The sequence below is a fragment of the Barbatula barbatula genome, assembly GCF_947034865.1.
Source record: "Barbatula barbatula genome assembly, chromosome: 21".
Classification (NCBI taxonomy): domain Eukaryota; kingdom Metazoa; phylum Chordata; class Actinopteri; order Cypriniformes; family Nemacheilidae; genus Barbatula; species Barbatula barbatula.
In genome coordinates this window covers 16645598-16668054 of record NC_136784.1, presented here as the reverse complement: position 1 = coordinate 16668054, position 22457 = coordinate 16645598, and the positions used below count along the sequence as shown (strand labels likewise).

The following is a 22457-nucleotide window of genomic DNA, read 5'->3' as shown; positions in this document are numbered from 1 at the left end:
TCGGTCCAAGAACTGTTGAATCATCTGTTCTCCTCAATTATCTTTCTCTTTTTCCCCTTGGGATCCATGGTCCATGACACACCCGCCGGTTTGTTTGTTTGTCTGTCAGCCACCGGTCTGGCATCACGCGCGCCGCCACCGATCTGACAGAAACGCGTGTCGCAGTATATGACGTAAATCTTCGTTGACCGAAATGTTGAAATTAAATATTATACACATTTTTACAACGTTGAAAAACTTTAAGAATGTTTGTCATGTTTTTCCTCCTACAGAAATTATATTTAAATTTTCATATTTTTGAAAAAGCTTCAGGGAGCCACTAGGGCGGCGCTTAAGAGCCGCATGCGGCTCTAGAGCCGCGGGTTGCCGACCCCTGACCTAGGCTATACCTTCCGTTCTTTGTGCACCTGCTGTGCATTTAGCAATAAATATTTAAATTCAAAACGATTAATTTAAACGATATAACTCGCAATACACAGAAATGTCCTGGATAAAACATCTCATATGATTATATAATCTATATTGTCAATAAAAAATGCTTATTGACAGGCTTCATGTATTTAATTAATCGTCATGTTGCATTATTTGCGCACTGGCGGTTCAACCAATGCATCGTGTTCTTTAAACGCTCCCTGTCTGTAGGACAGTGGATAAACATAATATGTTTTTATGAAAGAGGCCTAACCAATTTGTGATTTTCAACAAATGCCATGATCACTCATCACAATATATATTTATATTGTAAAGACAATGAACAACGCCACCAGGATTCTTCCCATACATAATAGCTTATGCATTAGTATTAATAATACTATGTTTTTTAATAATAATAATAATAATAATAAGCAATGCAATGAATTTTGCCTTTTAAAAGTTACTGTCTTCATGCATTTATGCAAGTTGTACATGTTTTACGTCAAATGTTTTAAAATATGCCATGCCAACTGCATATTGACATGTGCCTATTCATTTCTATTTCTACATCTCTTGCACAGTTTCTACATTTCATTTAAACTGGTGCCATCTAAATATGCTAATAGAGAAAATGGCTGTCGATCTCCCAAATAAATTTCAATTTAAACATTTAGTTTTTATAATTTTTTCAGTATGTAAACTATGATCACAACATTGTTTGCTACATTCTCCACCAGGAGCTCCAAAATGAAATAAATAAAAAAATAATAATGAAATTACTAAAATGGATAACTACGACTATTTAGTTATACAGTGTTTCCCCTACTATGACCTTATGGGCTCCCCGCCCCTCCAACGGCATCCCCCTCCCATCTTGACATCAAGTTGATTTAATTTTCGATATAGTTTTTAAACGCTCCCAGGGTGGTGAAATTGTCAACACCAATAGAATAATCGCATTTCCCGCTCTTTATTACTCACAAGAAAAGTTCGTTGTTTTCGCGTGAGTGATGCGAGAAACGTGAATTTCTCACTCGGTTGAAAGTTTTCAACTTGCACGCAAGACACGATTGATGCAATCACACCACCCGATTCACATCATTCGTTTTGCCAGCCGTGAGCTTGCGTCTATTCTAAGCCAAAGTCATTGCATTGACTTTGTATGTAATTTACTCAAATCACTTAATAAGCTTTTATTGTGAACACAGCATTCGCGAGTTCGCGTCTATACGTTCATACATACTGTGGGAATCAGAATAAAAAATAAATGGCCTTAACATTAGATGTAAACTTTTTATATAAATATTCAACTGTGCTCAATTGATTAAATATCATTTAATAAAGAAAATAATTAGTTTGGAACTCCGATCAAGAAGGAAATATAAAGACCTCACCACCCTCCAACCCGAAGCCGTAAACCTAGGGGAAACACTGTCATTTAAGTATAATTTATGCATATATTCCACATCAATATATGCAAACATCTAAACATCAGATGTTTGTAATGGGGTTAATATGTAAATTGACTATCCCTTAAACACTGCAGGATCAGCAAAACCCAAAAGTTTCTTGTGCTGACTTTACTGTGGAGTTTAATGTCTGGTATTCTAATCAGAGATGCTGGAGGCTCACTGAAGTCTGAGTGAACTGCAACAGAAAACACTGACGCAGCAGAACATTCTTGTAACGCTAAATTAGACGTGTGAACATGAAATGGTATGAAAGAAAAGTTAGCGAGAACAAGATCAAAATACCTGTGCGATTTGTAATAGTCCTCTTTGAGAGGAAATAGACACTCCTCCACTCGTTCCCAGCGCTCAAGGCAGCCCCACAGCCAATCAGGATTCACCACATGAAGATGTTTATAGCCTAGAGCCTGCCGAACTTTCTCTGTGCCTGAGAGAGACAAAAATACCTTTAGAAAAGTGATAAACAATGCTTTCCACTTGAAAGTGACTGGTTATGTTCAAAGGTCTTGCAAAGTTCAGAAAACTTTGTAGACTTCGTTTTGGCTATGCCATAAAGTTATGCAAAATGTGTACACTAAAATTAAACCATGGCAATGTTTACAGTCTATGACTCGTTAATTGTCCTACACATTTGGTACAAGGTTGGTATTGGTTAGTTCAAAGTAGCAAATAATGGCATTATTACAAAAGTAAGACGTTTCTAGGATGTACACGCATATTAGCCAGCCCACCATGTCCTCTGTAGCCACTCTCGCTTGAATTGATCATGTGTGAAGTTGGAAGTCGCAACAATAGCGAGACATCGGAAAGCAGCGAGGACAGCCATGCAATTACACAACCCGCTGCCAGACAAACACACTGGCAGCCAAAGCCGAGATCTGTGAAGAATACACAGCACACGAAAAGAAAAGTTTGTCGATTCACTTTAATCCCCCACTTTTCCTCTGGTTAGCGTTCCAATGCTAAACGCCGTCTGTGATTGGTGTCTGGCAGGGCCAGGGAGCGCTGGCACGGAAACATAGGGACGATAACAGTAAAATGACAGTGTGGCGACATTGGAGTGTGGAAATGTTTGTAGAGCTTAATGGCGGCCAATTAGAAAACACTCGACTGTAATTAGGTTTTCACTTCTGTGTCCAAGTACGTGTGTGTGGGCTTCATTGGGGGCGGATAGTGTAAAGAGGAATTCAGTGAAACAATAGACTAATTTCAATTTATTTACCAAGAACGTGCTGCGGGACTGTGCCAGTGATGATGTTGACGTGCTGCGGTAGGGACTTCTTTGCATAATGGATTTCTAGCGGAACACGGGTGCGGTTTGTGTCGCCAGCAGAAGTTCTGATCCATTGCTGAACAACACCATCTCACCTTCTAAATAATGAAGTCATCTCACATGGGAGTATACATAGTAATGCTATACATTGTGCGTATGCTCACAATGTGGGCAATTACAAACATTATATAATGTTTAACAGATCATAAATGTAAACATATAGAATTGATTATTATAACAACTAATGTTAATCAATCGTAATCGACTCCACCGAGCATGATATAAGAACTGTTATACAACAGTTAGTTCCCATCTGAATATAACCGATTCCTATTTGAGCCCAAACAAAGGGACAAAATGTCAAACAGAAACATCTGTAATCTATGTGAATGTGTTGCAGCCGGCTTGCATTTACATGTTGTTGAGAAAGGTTTTACTGTAAGATTACAACACCACTGTTTCATTGCTCTTATAGCACCGCTCATTGTGCAGTACATTAGACTATTATTTACCAAATTAACTTTGAACACAACTTCGTGTTGGCAGTCGATTCGGTCTCTTTCTGCAGCTTTTCGTCTGATTCACAAACAACAGCACTCCTCATGCTTCCAAGACTCTTATTTAGCTATTCAATATGTTCAATATGTTTACCAAATTATCATTATAATATTAATACTAAACACAAAGTGAATAGTTAAACGGCAGTATCTCTCCACAATAGCAGGCTATGGTAATGCACCACAAACTTACCTCCATACACTCGTATTTTGAGTGGGATTCATTAACCAAAGAGAAATCACAAAACAATCCTAGCTTAAGATGAATTTGACTGCTATCATTTTTGACGTAAAATGTAACATACATGTTTTTATGAAATTAAATAATACAGTAAATAATGATCCACAAAACACAACTCCATAATAAAAACAAACAATTAGTTCCCTCGTGAAAAATTATCTAGTGCACTTTAGTATTTACAACAGTAAACTACTCAAACTCACAGACACTAGTGTTTTTAAGTCTTGCCGTAGTAAATATTTAAGTATACTACTAAGAATAATACAGTTTACTAAAGTAAATACAAAATGTTTAATCTAAATCTGGGTTCTTTTTGTATAGATTTAAATTATGAACATGGCACAGCATCGTGATCCTACTTGGTATCGAGATACTTCAGCAAGGGCCTGTACCATGAAGCTGGTTTAGGTGGCTAGCCAGCTATGTTTCAGTTTAGTTTGTGCCAACCCTGGGATTTAGGTACCATGAAAGTAACTCAGCTTTAATCTGTGTTCGTCGCCATGGTATCTTACGCTGCGCGGCTAACCTGCTCCGGAGGTTATGTTCTGGATTCGAGATCTCAGACTGAAGTTTGACCAATCAGCTGTGAGCAAAGAAACATTTGGGTGACGTAACTAATTCCCAGCATCTGTTCTCTGTTGCAATAGCTTCACCTTTTCTCTCAAAATAACAAACTTGAGCCGCACATAACAAATGTGACTCGTCGAAGCCATGCCCTTACTGTACCGCAAATGGTATGTACTGCGTTGCGGTTTTTTGCAAGTGGAACATACTTTTATGTGGTCGGTGATGCAGAGAATCTAGGAAAAACACGGTCTGTCGAACCATTCGCAAGGTGGTCCTCCGCCAGTTTTCCTCATTTCACACTTTTTTCTGTTTGCTGCAAATGTTTGTGATTAAATGTTCACAAAAATAATAAAAGGTTATGGTAAATACTCACCACTTTGAATTATATTTTTATATTTTGTCTTGATCTGCTGCCAGGAACATTTGGAGTTGGGGTTGCATCTAAAAATCAATGAATATCAATCTTTCTTAGGATGTAATAGCTTAGCCTATACATTCACATTTTACATACATACGTATGTATGTAGACTGTGTATGCATGTATGCATCATGCATGCATGTATGCGTGTATCGACACGAATACACATATTTAAATTTTAGCATTTAATACATTTTTAATATAGACTACATCATTTTACATTAATAGTTTAATTTACGCAATCAGCAATCTTCCTCCAAGATTGTTCTCTTGCTTTGGCAGCAGATACAGTGTTACTGCGTGCCTGAAAAACACTTCTATATTATTCGTATTCCTGAAGCATAATCTCTTGCTCCTGCGCAGAAAAATATATCGCTCTCGCTCTATCCATATTGAACGCGATTGGTTGTTCAGTGCCGATGTCACTCTTTTATGTACACGCGCGCGTGGAGTAATCATAGCTTAAGGATCAAAGCCTGAGTTGACAAAGAAAGTTCATGAGCTGCGTCATGGTACCAATAAAGCCTGATTGCATCGATTTGGTTTTGTCGACTCAAAACCAATCCTGTAACCCAGAGTTTGTTCAACTACCATCATGGTACAGGCCCCAGGTATATTTCGTTAAACACATCGTAACACAAAAACAGGTAAAAAAACTTTTGCGACAGCACCATGTTTCCTCATTTAAATTATCTATAATTTATCCTTCTGTATTTAACATCTTAAGCCGCAACATAAGTGACTGTTTACTTGCCACTATCACTGCTAATGCTTCTCAGACAAGCTGCGTCTACTTCGGCTCTTGTCTTGGTTACACAAGCAACAAGCCTATGGACACGAACGCCTAGTGGTCATTACTTGTCAATGCTGACGACAACACACAAGTATAAAGGAAAACCGGCGCTTTGCCTATGGTGTAGGTCCAAGGCACGACCATAACCTGCCCTTCACTTTCAAGAAATCATTTAGGTGAGTGGGCTTTAAGTTGAGATTGACCCTCTCCAGTCATAGCTAAAATATCATAAAATATACAAGAAAGAAAATTTTAATTAACTTTTATTATTCACATGGCCTTTAGAAGACCAAGATGATGAAACTTTCTGCCCAAAAAATGCCTTGTGGAACATTTTAAGGTTTTCAGAGGTAAGGAACGGTGTTAGGGTAACAGGACTGAGTGAAGTCCTGCCCTGGCGACACGACTACAAATGTGTAATATAGCAAAAAATATACATTTTTTAAAAGGATGGAATATGGAATTACAAGAAAAAGCAAAAACAAATCATAGTTTTGATGGATTTAACCTTCATATTTCATGGTAAAATACAATGATAGATAGGTTGATGTACAGGGCACTTTGCATAGTAAAAAAATATATTTTAAAGATGTATTCATTTTTATACATATAATGGCCTGGGGACAGAAATGTCACGGATTTGGAGGAATGGCCCATTCAACAAACCAGCAGAGGCGTGTATAAAGGACATCTGGTTCAAAACATCCAAAGTCTTGCATCAATTATCTGTTTATGTAGTTCATATTCTATTCACTGTCTGTGTACATTACAGACTGACATCCTGAACTGTGTTAAGAACTCTATTCCTAAAGCATGTTTTAATTAAAAGGCAAAGGTTCAAAAGCTCATGGGCAGAATAAGAGAAGGTTTAATCAATAAAATCCATCTATATGACCTCAACAATTCTGCTAGAACGAACAAAACCATTAACTCAGGAGTCCAACATATGTATACACATATAAATTACTTTAAAAAGCCAGAGTACGGAGTTGAACCATACTAATGAAGTATGGTTTACTTCCCTCGTTTTTATTTGCACAAGCCACTTTGAAAAGCATTATTTAGATGATGATTTAAGATCTGAAACCCGCGTTTAACATAGCATCATGTTAACTGATGTATAAGACAGAAACGACTCACCTGCACGTGCAGCAATAAGGTGGGTGGTATGGTTGGGGTCTTTGGCACTGAGCACCAGGGTCTTGCAAAGTTTGGCACCGAGTGCCTTGGTGTGGTACCACTCACGCGTGCGCTCCATTGGATAGTTGGTGGGATACAGGCCACTAAAAGTGATCCTGGTGCCCTCCAGTGTGCGGGCTTTTAGCTCAGGGGCAATTTTCCGGATATCTGGAGTTTCTGAAATCTCTTTCTTAAGAAATGCCTCATAGCGCGAATAATACTCCCTGTGGACTCTAACCAATACCTCCTCGAGATAAATGAGGTGGTCGTCCTGGTCCATGTCTTCCTCATCATCATCCTCATCCTCCATGCTTTGATCTAAAGACTCCTCCCCCATTGTGACACCTGACTGCTCACTGTTTTGCGACTCTGTTTCCACTTCTTTCTTATCAGAACAGCCATTGCCTAAATCGCGAAGACCCTCCGGATCCGTGTCTGGAACGTCTCCCCCCTCTGTCCTCTCTTTACCCCCTTCACAATCATCCTCTTTACTCTTAGAATCCGTTTTTGTTTGCTTGCTTCGTCCTTCACCATCGCTGTCCGACAATCCTGTTTTACCTTCTTCACTGTCACTGTCGCTTGAGAGGTCAAATTCCAGGTCATTGGTGGTGCTGTCAGGAGCAGCCTTTGGTACGTCAGTCTCACCTGAGCTGGGCTCCCCCTCCGCTTTCACATTACACTTGTCACTAATATCTGCGCTCTCACTGGGCCGTTCCCCTGTGGGGTGAGTCTTTTCATTGGCTGAAGCTCCCTGAGTGGAAGTGGCAGAGGACGACGACTCCTCATGACTGGTTTTCCGATCCTTGCTGCATTTCCTGAGTCCATTTCTCTGTTCCTCCTGTCCTGATGTACTAGAAGTTTCCAAGTTCTCTGCAGACTGCCCAGACTGGCTACCTAAAGCATGAAAACATAAATAACGGTTCATTGTCTGACTATTGGGGTTTGACAACAAGAGCTTGAACCAAACCTATCTAGCCATGTGAAAAACTACCTTTTTCAAAATAAAACATCTGGGGGATTGCCCGAAAAACCAACAAATACAATCCAATTGCACAGAATCAAGGTTAATAAATGACTACTGAAACATGCGATGCATTTGTGAGAAAGTTATACATATCTTGAGCAAAGAAAACTACACGCAAAAGGGCGACTCCGTATTTGTTCCGAGACACGTGAAAACAAAACAGATTCGAGCTGAGAAAGAAAGTTAGGATGGCATGAGGTTGAGTAAATTATGGATTAAAATTCATTCAAGGTAAACAACTCCTTTATATGGTTTAAATCTACGTCAATTCGTGGTATGATTTGACTAAGACCGCCCAAATGTATACGCATGTAAGGGGGCGTAACTGTCAGAACAATTGCTTTAGAACCTGATTTTCCAAATATGGTAAGAGGCGCTACATTTCCGTCACACAAACTGGCCAATCATAGCACACCTCACTTTTCAGAGCAATGAGCTTTGTAAAAAATCTGCACGGGGCACAGAGGAGATACAGCGTTTTTGAATCGAACACTGTGTATTAATTGAATTACATCTAAACCCAGTGGCGGCTGGTGAAAAATATTCTCGGTGGGGCTGTGCCATACTTTTTTGTTTCCGTAACCATCGCAATAAAATTTAACACAAACTGCAGGACAGCAGTGCTCAGTGAAATAGTCAGTAATTATTTAATGCCAATATTAAAAAGTTGAGGCATTCGTACACAAAAACATAAACATCATGATGCACAAACACAAGCCTTTTATTTGCATTTAAACTGAACTTGTAAACAATTGACTATTTCTACATATAAGTAACATCTTTTGGAAAGGCTGTTGGTGCCATTGGTAGTAAATAGGCAACACAATATGCATGCTGTCAGAACAGAGTGGAAAGTGGACAATAACATTAAATTATTATAAAGTTTATAGGAATTCTTACACTGTATAAAGGATGTATAATATAGAAATGGATATCAAGTGGCTGAACTCAAACCTTTGACTGGAAGAATAGCATAAAGTATTTTATGATCAAACTAAATGTAACTAATTGTTAATGTGCTCCAGAACTGCAACAATTAATTGATACAAAACATATATACAGTAATATTAGCAAACACACTATTAACATTTTTTAGAGTAGGCCTACCATATATAACTGAATGATTTTTATGCTAAGGTCAACTATATACAAAGAAACGTGTGTGTGTGTGTGTGTGTGTGTGTGAAGCTACGGGAGAAGCCGCGCATATACTGCTTCCCTTTTTCGCTAGCCTGCTGTTTGATTGAGAGGTCAGGTTGATCTGGGCCCAGCTCTTTCACCCGAACTTTCTCCGACAAAGTTCTCCACTCAAACGGATCTTGGAGGAGAGATTTCACCGAGTTAGGGTTGGGTCTTGGAGGAGTAACGTCCACGCTCGCCATTGTCGTTTAGTAAAAATGGCGCCCCTAGAGCCCAGTCCTTATTTTATCAGGGCTTGGGGCGATAAAATGATCGCCCTTCTTGGATTCTATTTAAGAACGCTGATTGGCTAAATTTTATGTCATACATTCATATCTTAAATTAGCAATTGGCTTAACTGCTACATAGACCCGCCTCCTTGGGGCGCTTTCTCTATCGCCCCAGAGCTGATGAAGCGGTCAGACAGGCAGAGGAAAGGTTGCAAATATGATTTTGTATCATATTTTACATGTATTACTGGGTGCATTCCATATTTAAAACACACAAATATTGACATACTGATGTTTTTCTCATTATTATTACTATTTTTGTTTTAATTGTTTTAATTTTTTTTTTTTTGTGGCTTAAGGGGGGCGGCGCCCTAGCGCCCTCTATTGGCCGGCCGCCACTGTCTAAACCTCAGCTGTGTCATATGACCCCTTTAATTTTGTGTTATAAACACATAACCATACATGCATATATTCATGAAAAGTATACAAATTTATAACATTTATAATATATAATTTCAATTATTGGAACATGCAAGTAAACACATGTAAATATTTCCTAAATATATATACATGTATGTGTATGTGTTTATAAATACGAAATTAATATGCACACAACACAGACATTTATTTTGGTTGCGATTAATTACGATTAATATTTAGAACAACAGACAACTTTTGCACAGTCTGATAAACTTGTTTTCTTTGTGTTCCCATGCAGGAACACAGCTCTTAACAGTCAGATGTATTTTAGCCTCTGAATATCCCGGTGAAAGTTAGCTTATACGCAAGTAAATCAGTTTAATAGTTTTTTTTTTTAATAACCGCCGGCTGGTACGCTGACCTCTGCCTGGCAGCGTGTTTCCCGGAGCTGGTTTGAAACGTGGTGCGCTCCTCTCCTCTGATAAGCAGATTAATTCTGAGCTCACAGAGAGAGGTCACTCACATGTGTCTTTATTAAAACCCCGCCGTCGCTTCTTATTAAACCCTCTCTGCTGGAGAGCATGCAAACCTACTTTTCACTTTCAGAAAAACTTTTGCAATTTGTAGAAAATCGAATCACCTCTTTCAGTACTGCTTATAATATAAGCTACAATTGTCTGCTATACCAATGAGCCGGGAAATTACTATCAGAAAAGCAGCTACATCAACCTGTGTGTTAATCTGTGGAAAGGTATTGACTGCTATGAGGAAGTCAATAGCTCTGCATTAACACCAGTCGAGCTGACTACTTGCACTAACAAGAGAAATTCTGCATTTCAATCATTTTAGCGGGTAGCAGTCTATGTAGACAGCAAGCCATCTTACTGGTTTTGAGCCGATATAAATCTGATTCCAGTAAGCCGATCCATAATACTGACAACAGCTGCTGTAAGAATAAATATTACCTGCAGGTTTTCTGGCCATCTGGGCCTCTCGTGAGCCCGGCGGGGCGTTGATGTCACCTGTACCCTGGAAGTAGATGTATTTCTTTACTGTGATGAGGTTGGGGGCAAACTTCCACACGTCTTCTCTATCGTCTATAATGCACACCATAGAGTCTCCGCACGGGAACAAATTTCTACAAGAGACATGACAATGCAAATCCTCTGGTTATCAACTGCGAACGCTTCATCATATTTATCAGCTGGCAGACTGTGAATTTGCATTAGCATTGGGCGTAGGCTTGTTGCGATAGTCAGTATCACCTGCCTAAAGATTACATCACATTACATCCACCGCGGCATCGAGCCACATCGTCATTTAGAATTTTATAGTAATAAATCACTACGTTTATTTGAAGACCCGACTATAATTGCGCGTCTGAACGTGTCTGATGTTTTCAGAATGGTTTCGTTTCGTATTTCTTTCTTATTCGTTTCTTATTTATTTTTTGCAAAGTGTGTATAGGCAACTTAAATGATGTAAAGGTTTTGTATTTCTGCTTATTTTTTGCCTCATTGTGTGTGGTGATTATTCGTCCGTGTTTATTGTAAGCAAATGTCATTGTACTAGTTTTGTGTGTTTTTATTAAGAAAATGAACCCACCATTAATTCAAGAAATTGCACTTACCGAATTGCAGCTAATTCAAAACTGAAAGTTTTTGAAGCAAAAGCGCTATAATGAAAATACATTTATTTGTAAATATCTGGTGCATCTAAACAATCCCCCATGAGCATCTTCTTAACAGCGTGAGATCTGAAATGGTAAACAAAGTCATTCACACTAATACTAGCATTGAGCTGCTGAGACTTGGATTCTAAAGCTTTATCGACCCAAAGAAAGTAAAGTGTGTGCGGTAAAAGTCTGATCGTGACTCTCGCTGCATGACCCTGGCTGCTCTTTACAAACTGTTCTTGCTTCAAGGTCAGTACTAAGAGCTGTGTATGAAACCCACACATATTAACAGTCTGACATAAGGACATTGAAAACTTTATTGGATTTCCTCAGCTACACACGTGTGTTTGTGTGTGTGTGTGTGTGTGTGTGTGTGTGTGTGTGTGTGTGTCTGTGTGTGAGCCTGGTCGCCTTAAGATCCATTTTTATTTTCTATGATAATATCTATGATAAATGTAAATAATATATTTTAAAGAAAAAGTTTGTTTTGGTAATTGAAAATGTCTATAGTTAAATGTCTTTGTACTAAATGTCTTTCAACCCGTTTAATGTTGTGTTTTTTAAAGGGGGGAAACAATACGATATTTCAAAACTTTGCTATCTTAGAAACCTCACTTCACGGTTGTAATACACTTTATGAATACAAAATATTTTCATTTACCTTTTTCATATTCATATTATGTAAAAAGGGAGATCACCATTCAGGAGAAAGGTAAGGCAAATTGGAAAAAATGTCAATATAAACATTTACATTTATGCATTTGGCAAACACTTTTATCCAAAGCGACTTACATTGCATTATACTATACATTTGCTTCTAAGTATGTGCAATCCCCTGAGCTCGAATTCCCAATATTGGCATTGTATGACCACCTATATCTTAGCCATCTTAAACACTTAAGTCCAATAAAGAAATAAACCAGTAAAAGATAAATGTGTTACAGGCTAACAAAAACTATAAACAATTGTTATTTTGAACAATTTAAGAATGTAATTGAAATTATAGATTAATAAATATTCTGTAAACTGGTTAACATTACATTCTTAACCTTATTCAAGTTCCTTTCCACACAAAAATACAGATGTTAAAGCCATCAAATATATATTTTTAGAATTTGGCCATTTTCGCCTTTATTTTTAATACAACAGTAGAGTTTGACAAGAAACAATGGGGCATGTAGGATCAGCAAAGGGCCATGAGAAAGAAATAAAAAAACAATGTTACTTTCTTGGTGTGTGTACCTAACTAGTTTTGTTGATAAGAGTAAAACCTAATGTTGGCATGTTTGTTTGTATTTGTTTTTACGGAAAAGTAGACCGAGAATAAAAATACAAAAGCAATGAGAGAAACATCATCTCACCTGAGATTGCCCGTCTTCGAGAAGGGGTCTATGCATTCATCTCTAGACAGGATTCTATGAGAGAAGAGCTTCTTCTCAGGGTCCAAGAAGCCTTGACAAAAAATGAGAGGAAATTAATGATATATATGAGAGAGCGAGAGAGAGAGAGCAAGAGCGAGACTTTTCTTTAAAGAGTTTCAATTACACCTGGAGAATAACTGCAGGTGAAGCTCTAAATACAGCAGTTTAGCTGTGACTATTCTGGGATGGCAGACAAGAGACTATTTACTGCCCTATTCAAAAAACGACATCCTTCCCACCGCTGAAGAGTCTGCCTTTGCTGAACTTGGTGCCATGATGCTGTAGTGAGGTCATTGCTATACTTTTGCTGGGTTCTTCAGAAGCTTTCTACAGCATTCTGACCTGACAGTAATAGCGCTAACGGTCTATAAATATGCATAAAGTGGCAACATTGTTATAACAGTTAAACAAACTTTTATTCAGGAAAACAACTGCATCTGCCACTACCTTTAGTTTGAGTTTTTTCTCTGGCTGAATGTGCAAGTTGAAACACAAAGAAGAGCTTCCAGACTTTTATATAAAGTATTGATGCTAAGTGCAACATCCAAACACTTGGTAAAATATAAATGGATGCTCACTTAATACAAGAACTCTTGAAGTCTCGTTCAAAGGAGGATATGTCTGGAACAGAGAAACCTGGGAATCAACCATACTCAAAATATCCTGCTAAATCCTCCCATATCTGAACTAAACCCAGACTGCAAACCATCTGAGCATATCAGCCACCTCTCATTTAAATCCAAGACATGTTCTGTGTGGCTGTTAAATACTGCATCACCCTGCGCTGTTATTCAACTTACCTCCATTGGTGTAAAAACTGAGTTTTGCAGAGGCAATTCAAGAATCACAAAATAATGTTTTTTTATGATTTTGCGTGTTTCTAATGAATAAACATACAAAATGAATGAACGTGGAAATATTCAGGGTCACTTGCAAAGTCTTTTTTCACATTTAAAATAAGGCTTGTTTTTCTTTCAGTGAACAACCTCTCGTGTACACACTTCTTAGTTCAGAAGGCTTTGTGTTGTTTCCAGGCGAACCGTTAAAGAAAGCGACACGCACTCTCTGGAAATCTTGTGAAAGTCGACCAATCAGATGACGACTTCGAACGTGCTGAAGTGTTTTCCAGAAAAGTGTGCCTTATGCATCAGACGTTTAGGTAGTGTCACAAACAGTGATCATAACATATCACAGGTAAAAGTTAAGAATCAAACTGAATATCCCCTACTATAAAACGGGCAAAGACGAACATATACTGCCACCTGGTGTCATGAGAAGGTACTTTAATCAATGACTACACATTTGAACACAAATTCATTTTTTAACATAAAAGAAAATTAGTTTGCACTGCCAAAAACAGGATGTGTGGGTTGGCACCAGGATCTTTTGTTACTATATAGCAGAATGTTCTGGATGGCGGCTTACAAAACAACAACTAATTTTTTTTTCTTGTTTTATCCGTCAGGCAGAATTCACAAGTCTGATCTTAGAAAAGTAATATTGCATCTCTTCTTAACAAGTCGCTGAATTTAAGCGATCATTATGTTTGCATTGCAAACAGGAGCTAGTAACATACCAAGGTTTATTTGAACCCATATCCTTAGCAACCACCATGAATTATAATTCATCTTGGTAACATACCTGCAATGGTATGAGCATATAAACGGCTGCCAAAGGTGAAGACATGCAGCTCATAGAGTTTGGCAATCTTCTCTAAAAACTCTTTGCAATGAGGCCTGAGTCGTGTGTGAAGCATCGGTTCCCCTCGTCCCAGTTGGAAATGAAAGATTCCCTGAAATGGCATCATAGAAGTGGTCAATCAGACAGGTAAAAAGACCAAGACTAATGGAGAGCTATTAGAATACATAGAATATATCTATACAGCGAACAGCAACATCATATGCATGTTTGTGGGAGCTTTTACTCACCTACAGTGCTCTAATGTTTACTTTTTTTTTAGAGAAATGTTGCCATGAGCTCACAGATTGAAATAAAAATATTTTTTATCTAAAACCATACGCATAAATAGTACATAAAAACTATAAATGGATATTTATATTCTGGAGCTGTTTTTTTTTTACATTTTTCCATCTTTTGTTGCCCTTCCTTTTTCAATTAAATACTACTTTTTTTGTAGACCTGGAATAAATACTGCATATAATAAATGTTTTAAAAGAGCTGCTTACCAATATGGAAATAAACTGACAAATGAGTAAATGTAAACTATATTGGTCAACCAAATTTGACATACAGCAAATGTGTGATATGTACAACCCAAACTTTTTATAAAATGAAAACAAAAGGAATTTCAAATCACATGAGCCAATATTTGATTCATAATAAATCATAGATAACATAGCAAATGTTTAAACTGAGAAATTTTACACTTTTATCCACTGAATTAGCTCATTTCAAATGTAATGCCTGCTACAGGTCTCAAAAAAAGTTGGGACAGGTTTTTTTGTGTTTACCATGGTGTAGCATCTCCTTTTCTTTTCAAAACAGTTTGAAGACATCTGGCCATTGTTGCCTTATATAGGTTTCCAGCTGCTGAAGAGTTTGTGGTCGTCTTTGACGTATTTTTCACTTAATAATGCGCCAAATGTACGCTGATAACACACTGGAAGGTCTCCCTCCACATATGGCTTCCTTTTTGCATGATAGAGCTTCAGTTGGCATCTGCTGATGGCACGGCGGATTGTGTTTCCCGTCAGTGGTTTCCGGAAGTATTCCTGGGACCATTTAGCAATGTCATTGACACAATCATGCCGATGAGTGATGCGGTGTTGTCTGAGGGCCCGAAGACCACAAGCATCCAATAAAGGTCTCCGGCCATGTCCCTTACGCACAAAGATTTCTCCAGTTTCTCTGAATCTTTTGATGATGTTATGCACTGTAGATGGTGAGATTTGCAAAAGCCTTTGCAATTTGACGTTGAAGAACATTGTTTTTAAAGTATTCCACAATCTTTTTACGCAGTCTATCATAGATTGGAGAGCCTCTGCCCATCATTACTTCTGAGAGGCTCTGCTTCTCCAAGACATCCCTTATATAGCTAATAATGTTACAGAACTGATATCAATTAACTTCATTAGTCCCTCGATGTTCTCCCAGCTGAATCTTTGGTTGTATTTTTAGCCATTTGTTGCCCCCGTCCCAACTTTTTTGAGACCAGTAGCAGCCATTACATTTTAAATGAGCTAATTTACTGGATAAAAGTGTCAACTTTCTCAGTTTAAACATTTGCTACGTTATCTGTGTTCTATTGTGAATAAAATATTGGCTCATGTGATTTGAAATTCCTTTAGTTTTCATTTTATTCACATAAAAAAAAGTCCCATCTTTTCCGGAATTCGGGTTGTTTGTACAAATGTTTAATCCCTATAGTGAGCTATAGTAGTTCAAATAGAGGAGCACTGCATTAGCAGAGCAAAGATTGTTGGTTCGATACCCAAGGAACAAACACACATAAAATGCCTTAGAACAATACTATCGTCCTCTTAAAAGCTAGTGTGATTTCTTCGACTTTTACCTTGTTGGACATGCGGTGACTTGGCTGTTCAGTAGTGTGGATAAGCGTTTGGTCAAGATCCACCATCAGCACCAACTTTCTGTTCCTGTGAAGTCTTTGCTGGTCCTCTCGGCCAAGCTGCTCCGCTTGCTGCTCACAGACAGACAAAAAAAATCTGAGCTTTTGTTCTGGACACTTATTAAAAGATGCAACAATACCATCTGTCATCTGAGTGTTTTCTACATAAACACATTTAAAGAGCTTCTTATGTAAGGGATAATGCACAGGCAGTCGGTTGTTATAGAAAAGAAATAAGCCTTGACAGCGGAGGGTCTTGAATCACACTGAAGGGGCTTATTTCGCGATAACAGCCTGCTGCTAGAACATTATCACGCTTAATGCACGGCTACTTGCCACATTAGAAATAACAGATTTTCACCCTTACAGGAAAAGGTGACCAAAAATTACAATTCTAACTTAAAAAAGCATTCTTTTAGAACATTCTTCAATGCTCCAACAAAGGAGGTATTAAAAGTTTCAAACAACATGACTGTTGATGTACATGACAGATCTATAATAAAGAAATAGATAGCACATGATATCTTAACATTGAAGCAACCGACCCTTTATGTTGGTATGCCCAGACATTCTACCGTATTGATAGTTTAGATTTTATTAGATGTTAATTATAAAATTCTTATAATGCAAACGTCCTAAGCATGTGAATGGCTATTTATGCAACGTCAGGAATTTAGCATGGCTATTAAAAAGTGAATAAGTCACATTCATCTTCTTCATCCCAGTAACAAAAACACATCCGATCTTAGACTAGACTATTCAAAATATGTATGACACATGACAATTGCTCATTCTTACATCTATTTTACTACTTATTCGTGAAGCTTTATTTTTAGCCATTAACATGTGTGTTTGTACAACAATGTGCAGTCCACGCAGTTACCTTAACAATTTCTATACATCTAGTTCCTCTTTGAAATTAACATAAATATTGCACACAACAACCTAGTAACAATGAATTTACAATTCCGTCATATATAATGATCTGTGGGGGTGGCACTCACCTCTGAGCTGACCATCAGTTCTGGAACGCTATGCACCATGGAAACGTTTGCTGTAGAAATGTGGGCCATGTTTCCATTCTTGCTCTGTAGCCTGGAAAACAAAAGGGCACCTGCATCATCAGCACCATCTAGTTTCCCAAGTAATCTACCATAAATATGTTCAATTACTGATTAGACTAACAAGCAAGAAAGAAAATGAAGAAGCAGTTCAGCATGGTTTGAAACCATGAAAACAATCTTTAATGGAAATTGTTAAAAGAGGTATACAGAATAGATGTGTGTTAACTCACTGAGTTAAATCTTGGCCACATTCCGCACAGAGGCCCTTCATCACTATGGGATGGCTGCATTCTTCAACTTTTGCTATGACGCATCTGTTAAGACAATGATATATTAAAACATAATTAAACAAATCAAATGTCTTCACTTCTCATGGCAAAGTCAAATGCAAACTGATATTTGTAAACAAGCATATTGTCAGAAACTTTCCACCACAGGTGCCAAAGTGATTGAGTAATAAACTTGGAAACAAACTGTGGTGCCCTGCAGTTTATTTCCGACCCTAATTATCTTCACTCTTCAGGATACATAAAAGAGGTTTGGGGCAAGGTTGCATCTAAACTAACTTAATGACAACGGCCTTCCAGAGTCCAGACTGGAGTATGCACCCCAGCTTTAAACAAATGTGTGTGGCGCCCTCTACTGCTAGAGGCTGCAAGCAAAAACGAACCAGTGGGATCAAATAAAATGAAAGAAATACATTACAATAAATTATAATGAACTGCTGTAAATTGTAAAAACAAAACAGATAACTCATATTTATTTCTTTGATGCCTGTGAACAGACCATGTTGTAAATGTAAACACTGGTCGAGGAGCACTTCTGGTTTCAATCTTACATCTTTTAATAAATATTAAAGATATTCATAAACACTTTGATAGGGTAAAAAATGTTCAGTTGGTTCTGAAAGTTTCCAACGTTTGTGCTGAAAACTGAAACAGAAAGTTCTTCAGGATCAGCATTGTTTACATCTTCCAAAACAGTCTATACATCTATCCACAAGCCTCAACAATACGTCGCCTTAGAATTAGGTGATAATTGGGTGATTTACATTATAACTTATTTACTTTGTTATGTTATTTTAAATGTGTACATTTTGGGATTTGAAAAAAAGGTTCTAGGTTCCAGTGACAGTGGGAAACAAAAAGATGTTTAAAAGAAACCTCAAGGATGCCTGTTACCCTTGTCCAGGAGAGCAGGCCAGACCACAGTACTTTTGTTTTGTTTAAGGTTTTGTTAAGGAGTTGATTATTTTATATTTACATATATCAACAGTCTTAATCAAAATAATAAACGTTGTGTTGTTTCAGCCATACTCGAATCTAGAAAGTTATTGTATCCTCCCACCGTTTGTAGAATACAGCCTAGGCCAGATAGCAGTAGCTGCTTTCGGTCTAAACCAACGGAAACTTAATGGTTCCTGCAATAACGTGTGGAAAACCCACCATATACCTACCTATAATGAACATCTGTTCTAGCTAAAACTTGAACAAAATAAAGTTATGCGTCCTAAATGTGAAAAACGTCATAGAAAGCAGTAAATGTAACTTTTTATACACATGACAACAAATGCTACTATCATGTCTTTAAAAAAATTGTCTGTTGCTTGAAAATTATTACTTAACCATAAAATACTAAGCAGAAAGTAATTGATCAGAATTAGAAGGTTTTATCTATGTTTTACCTGTTCCAAAATTTAAGAGAATTTTTGTTTCGTACATATCGAAAAGGGTGTCTGGCGTATTTTTTAAGTATGAAAGAGATTTCCCATATATTTTGTGCTATAGTTATTTGATAATGATGGATAACCCTTGCATTATGATTTACACACAACACATAAGTACCAAATGTGATATTCTGAAGAAAGGATGCGCCCCATTGACTTGCAGGTTTAAACCTGCATGATGACGGAGAATATATGATCACAGAATGTCATTTTTGGGTGATCCCTTTATGATGTTTTTGTAACTCACAGTTACGAGCGATGCTGAAAGTAAAGTGCGCGTGTGTTAAAACCCGACCTCTGCTTACAAGGCAGCCAATCCAGTGTGACGCTCACCCGTACGCGAAAATGATTGACAAGCAAAGGGCTTTCATGATTGGCTACAAAAGAGCGCGCCGCTCCCCCAAGTGTTTCTAGATGCTTACGGAGCCTAGAGCTGTCACAGACGTAGCCCATAATTAAGTCCCTTATTTCAGCGATATCGGTCAGGTAAAGGGAATACTTTACAACTACGGCATGTTTAAAAAACGCTTAAAATACTGGGCGCACGGGAATTCTGACAGAGTGCGCACACGAGCCATAAACTCAGCGCGTGCCTGCGTAGCTTAGACCCTTTAAAACGTCCAATACAAACTGTAAACCGATAATCCTGCTGTGCATTGGTCAATGCAAATGAGTGTTTATAAGCCTGACGAGGCGTCTCACCCCGGCACGATGACCTGCCCGAGTTGACAGCACAGTTCCCTCACAAGTCCAGCGCGGTCCGATTTCAGCTTCCTCTCAGGCGCTCTCTGCTCACTTTCTGTAGGAATCGGCGCGCACACGGCGATCACGGAGTCAACGTTCACCAGAGCTCCGGGTTTGACTTTCCACTCGAGCAGCCGCAGTGGACGCACTCCCGCGGGGCAAAGGATCTCCGTCACCTGCAACACGGGGCCCTCTGCTGCCGCACCGCCGCCGGAGTCTGCAGGCTCCTCCATCGGACCTTTAAACTTGAGTCAGAGACACACGGAGGACGGAAGCACGCGTTTAATGGGAATTATTAAAGGGACCAAAAACACCAAAGGAATCCCGAGGAGTGCAGTGAAAATAATACGATAAAAACGAGCTATAACGTAGGACAGATTGAGGTGCAGGTTCACTCTTCCCGCCCGTAAACAGGAAACACAAGAGTTGCAGCGCGAGCGAGACTCCATCCACTTCCGGGAGACTTTAATCGCACACTATTTATGAAACGAATTCATATTAACGCGTGATCTATTATGTACTTAATCGCAAATGATACGGATAACGTGCTTTGATAATAAAACAATTTAATAGAATTACGTGCGATTAATAAAAATAAAGTACAAAACAGTTAAATAAGTACGATGTTTTGCTTTCTAAAATATTTCACGAAATGTTCACAGTAGCTTCTGAGTGAAGCTTTTGCAACCATGTTTTTATATGTTCCTCTCCACGACTCCACCTTTGAGATTTACAAACCTCGGCATTGTGATGTAATCTGATGAAATATCACGATCATACCGCCTGCCTTCTAGTAACAAGGGATTAAGCAGTTTGTCACTGCAATGTGCAAACACTCGAGTGTGTGTTCTTCGGAGATTTTTTTTTACAAGACAATTCATTTATTTTGAAAACGCGTTTCTGTCATGATGACATGATAAAGACGGACCTACAGTAACATAAGCGAATTGATTATTCTCTTGTAATATTTTGTAAAGTTGTTTATTTCTTATTAATTTAAAAACAAAGTTTCAGCAATAGCACAGTTAAAGGAGACCTAACATCCTATTACATGCATTGTGCCTTTTTTATACTGTTGAACCTGCCAGGTCCTCAAGCCCATGTTTAAAACGAGTTGGACGCATGACGTAGTATTTCTGTGCTCGATACTGTCCGCCAGCACTTCAATAACCTTCTTCTTTAAATTTATGGCGGGTCGCAACCAGTTTATTCAGGTGCATACCGCAACCTACTGTACCGGAGTGTGTAATATCAATTATTTAGTACTTCAGTGACAGATAATAATAAAAAAAATATAAGAATACAAATAATAAAAAATAAAATACAAATCCTATATGTTGAGGTATAACCCTGTTGATTTAAGAAAGTCAACGAGAGCTTTACAACACTCCCCTGATTCCTCACTCATCCCTAAAATCCCTTCTAAATTCCATCCCCGACCTAGTTCATATATCTACTTCAATAACCTGTTTCGGAAAGTTTTTTATAAGTCTGGATCCTTGTTTCGAAACAAGAAATCCTATGGTTTTATTGGCCATTCTCCTGGAAGAGCACCCCCATGAATGAACCAGAGAGCGGAAGAGCACGATCATCAGCGAGCACCGAGCGAACAATTGTTATTTCTTTTAGTTAATAGAGCTAATAATGGCACCTAAGATGTGTTATTTGGATGTGAGGGTAAAAAGCATTGTTCAAGGTTCCAAAGGACCCGGTGGATGAAGTTTGTGGATGGAGTTTGTATTTTCCGGACAGCAACGGGGTTGCGAAAATGTCTTTGTTTTTTTTAAACAAACAAGTCCCAGTTTTATTCTGGATTTTCAAGTCGCTTGCAACTAAATGACGGAGAGGCGCCAACGATAAAAGTGACCGTTTTGGAGTCTGAACCACAGCCGGTACAACTTTGTGAAATATCGGCAGCCTCTATGGCAATGTAGTGCACCTAAGGCATTTACACATTTTAAAAACGCGCAACTACAGAAGACAATTAAAACATTATGAATGGTGACTTCTGCGATGTTAAAATAGCGACAAAGCTTACTAGGTGTTTACCATATAGAGATCCATTTGCTGTAGTCGTTGCTGCTGTGGTTCTTGTTCTACTACAGACTGGGGGTCTGATTCTGGATCATATAGGCCTATGTAAGGCTCGATCAAACTGTACGCCATAGTGAATGTTATGATAACAACAAAACTTTCTGGTACAGTATTTACATCAATGCAACAGTTAGCGGACGTCACGCAGAGGCTGCGCGTACTCTTCTCTAGCTCCGCCCATCGGAAAGAGGTCGGCTTTCTAAGGAAATAATCGTACAGCTGTTTCTGTCTTCTGTAAATGTGAGAACTAAACACTTTTCAGAGATACGAAGAGCGCATAACTACTCAAGATTAACATAAAATGGGCAGAACAATCTTATTTAACCCCTTTAAAGCAAAGTCTGTTTACGGAAGTCGTGCCACTTGGCGGCCATGTTTGC

At 38.3% G+C, this 22457-nt stretch overlaps 1 protein-coding gene across 2 annotated transcripts in view; it reads right to left on the bottom strand.

The window, feature by feature from the left end:
* ctdp1 (CTD (carboxy-terminal domain, RNA polymerase II, polypeptide A) phosphatase, subunit 1) overlaps positions 1 to 22241 on the bottom strand; it is an 83176-nt gene extending 60935 nt beyond the window's left edge. The window contains exons 1-10 of one of the 2 annotated variants that reach the window (XM_079484521.1): positions 22033 to 22241; positions 19942 to 20228; positions 17744 to 17827; positions 17454 to 17544; positions 16393 to 16521; positions 14502 to 14652; positions 12801 to 12891; positions 10730 to 10902; positions 6873 to 7805; positions 2169 to 2310 (exon numbers count right to left, since the gene is read on the bottom strand). In XM_079484521.1, coding sequence (XP_079340647.1) covers positions 2169 to 2310; positions 6873 to 7805; positions 10730 to 10902; positions 12801 to 12891; positions 14502 to 14652; positions 16393 to 16521; positions 17454 to 17544; positions 17744 to 17827; positions 19942 to 20228; positions 22033 to 22149 — 2198 coding nt within the window. In that variant the 5' untranslated portion in view covers positions 22150 to 22241. The remainder of the gene's footprint in view (positions 1 to 2168; positions 2311 to 6872; positions 7806 to 10729; positions 10903 to 12800; positions 12892 to 14501; positions 14653 to 16392; positions 16522 to 17453; positions 17545 to 17743; positions 17828 to 19941; positions 20229 to 22032) is intronic. The other variant, XM_079484522.1, reaches the window with a different exon arrangement.
* Between the last annotated feature and the right edge of the window lie 216 nt (positions 22242 to 22457).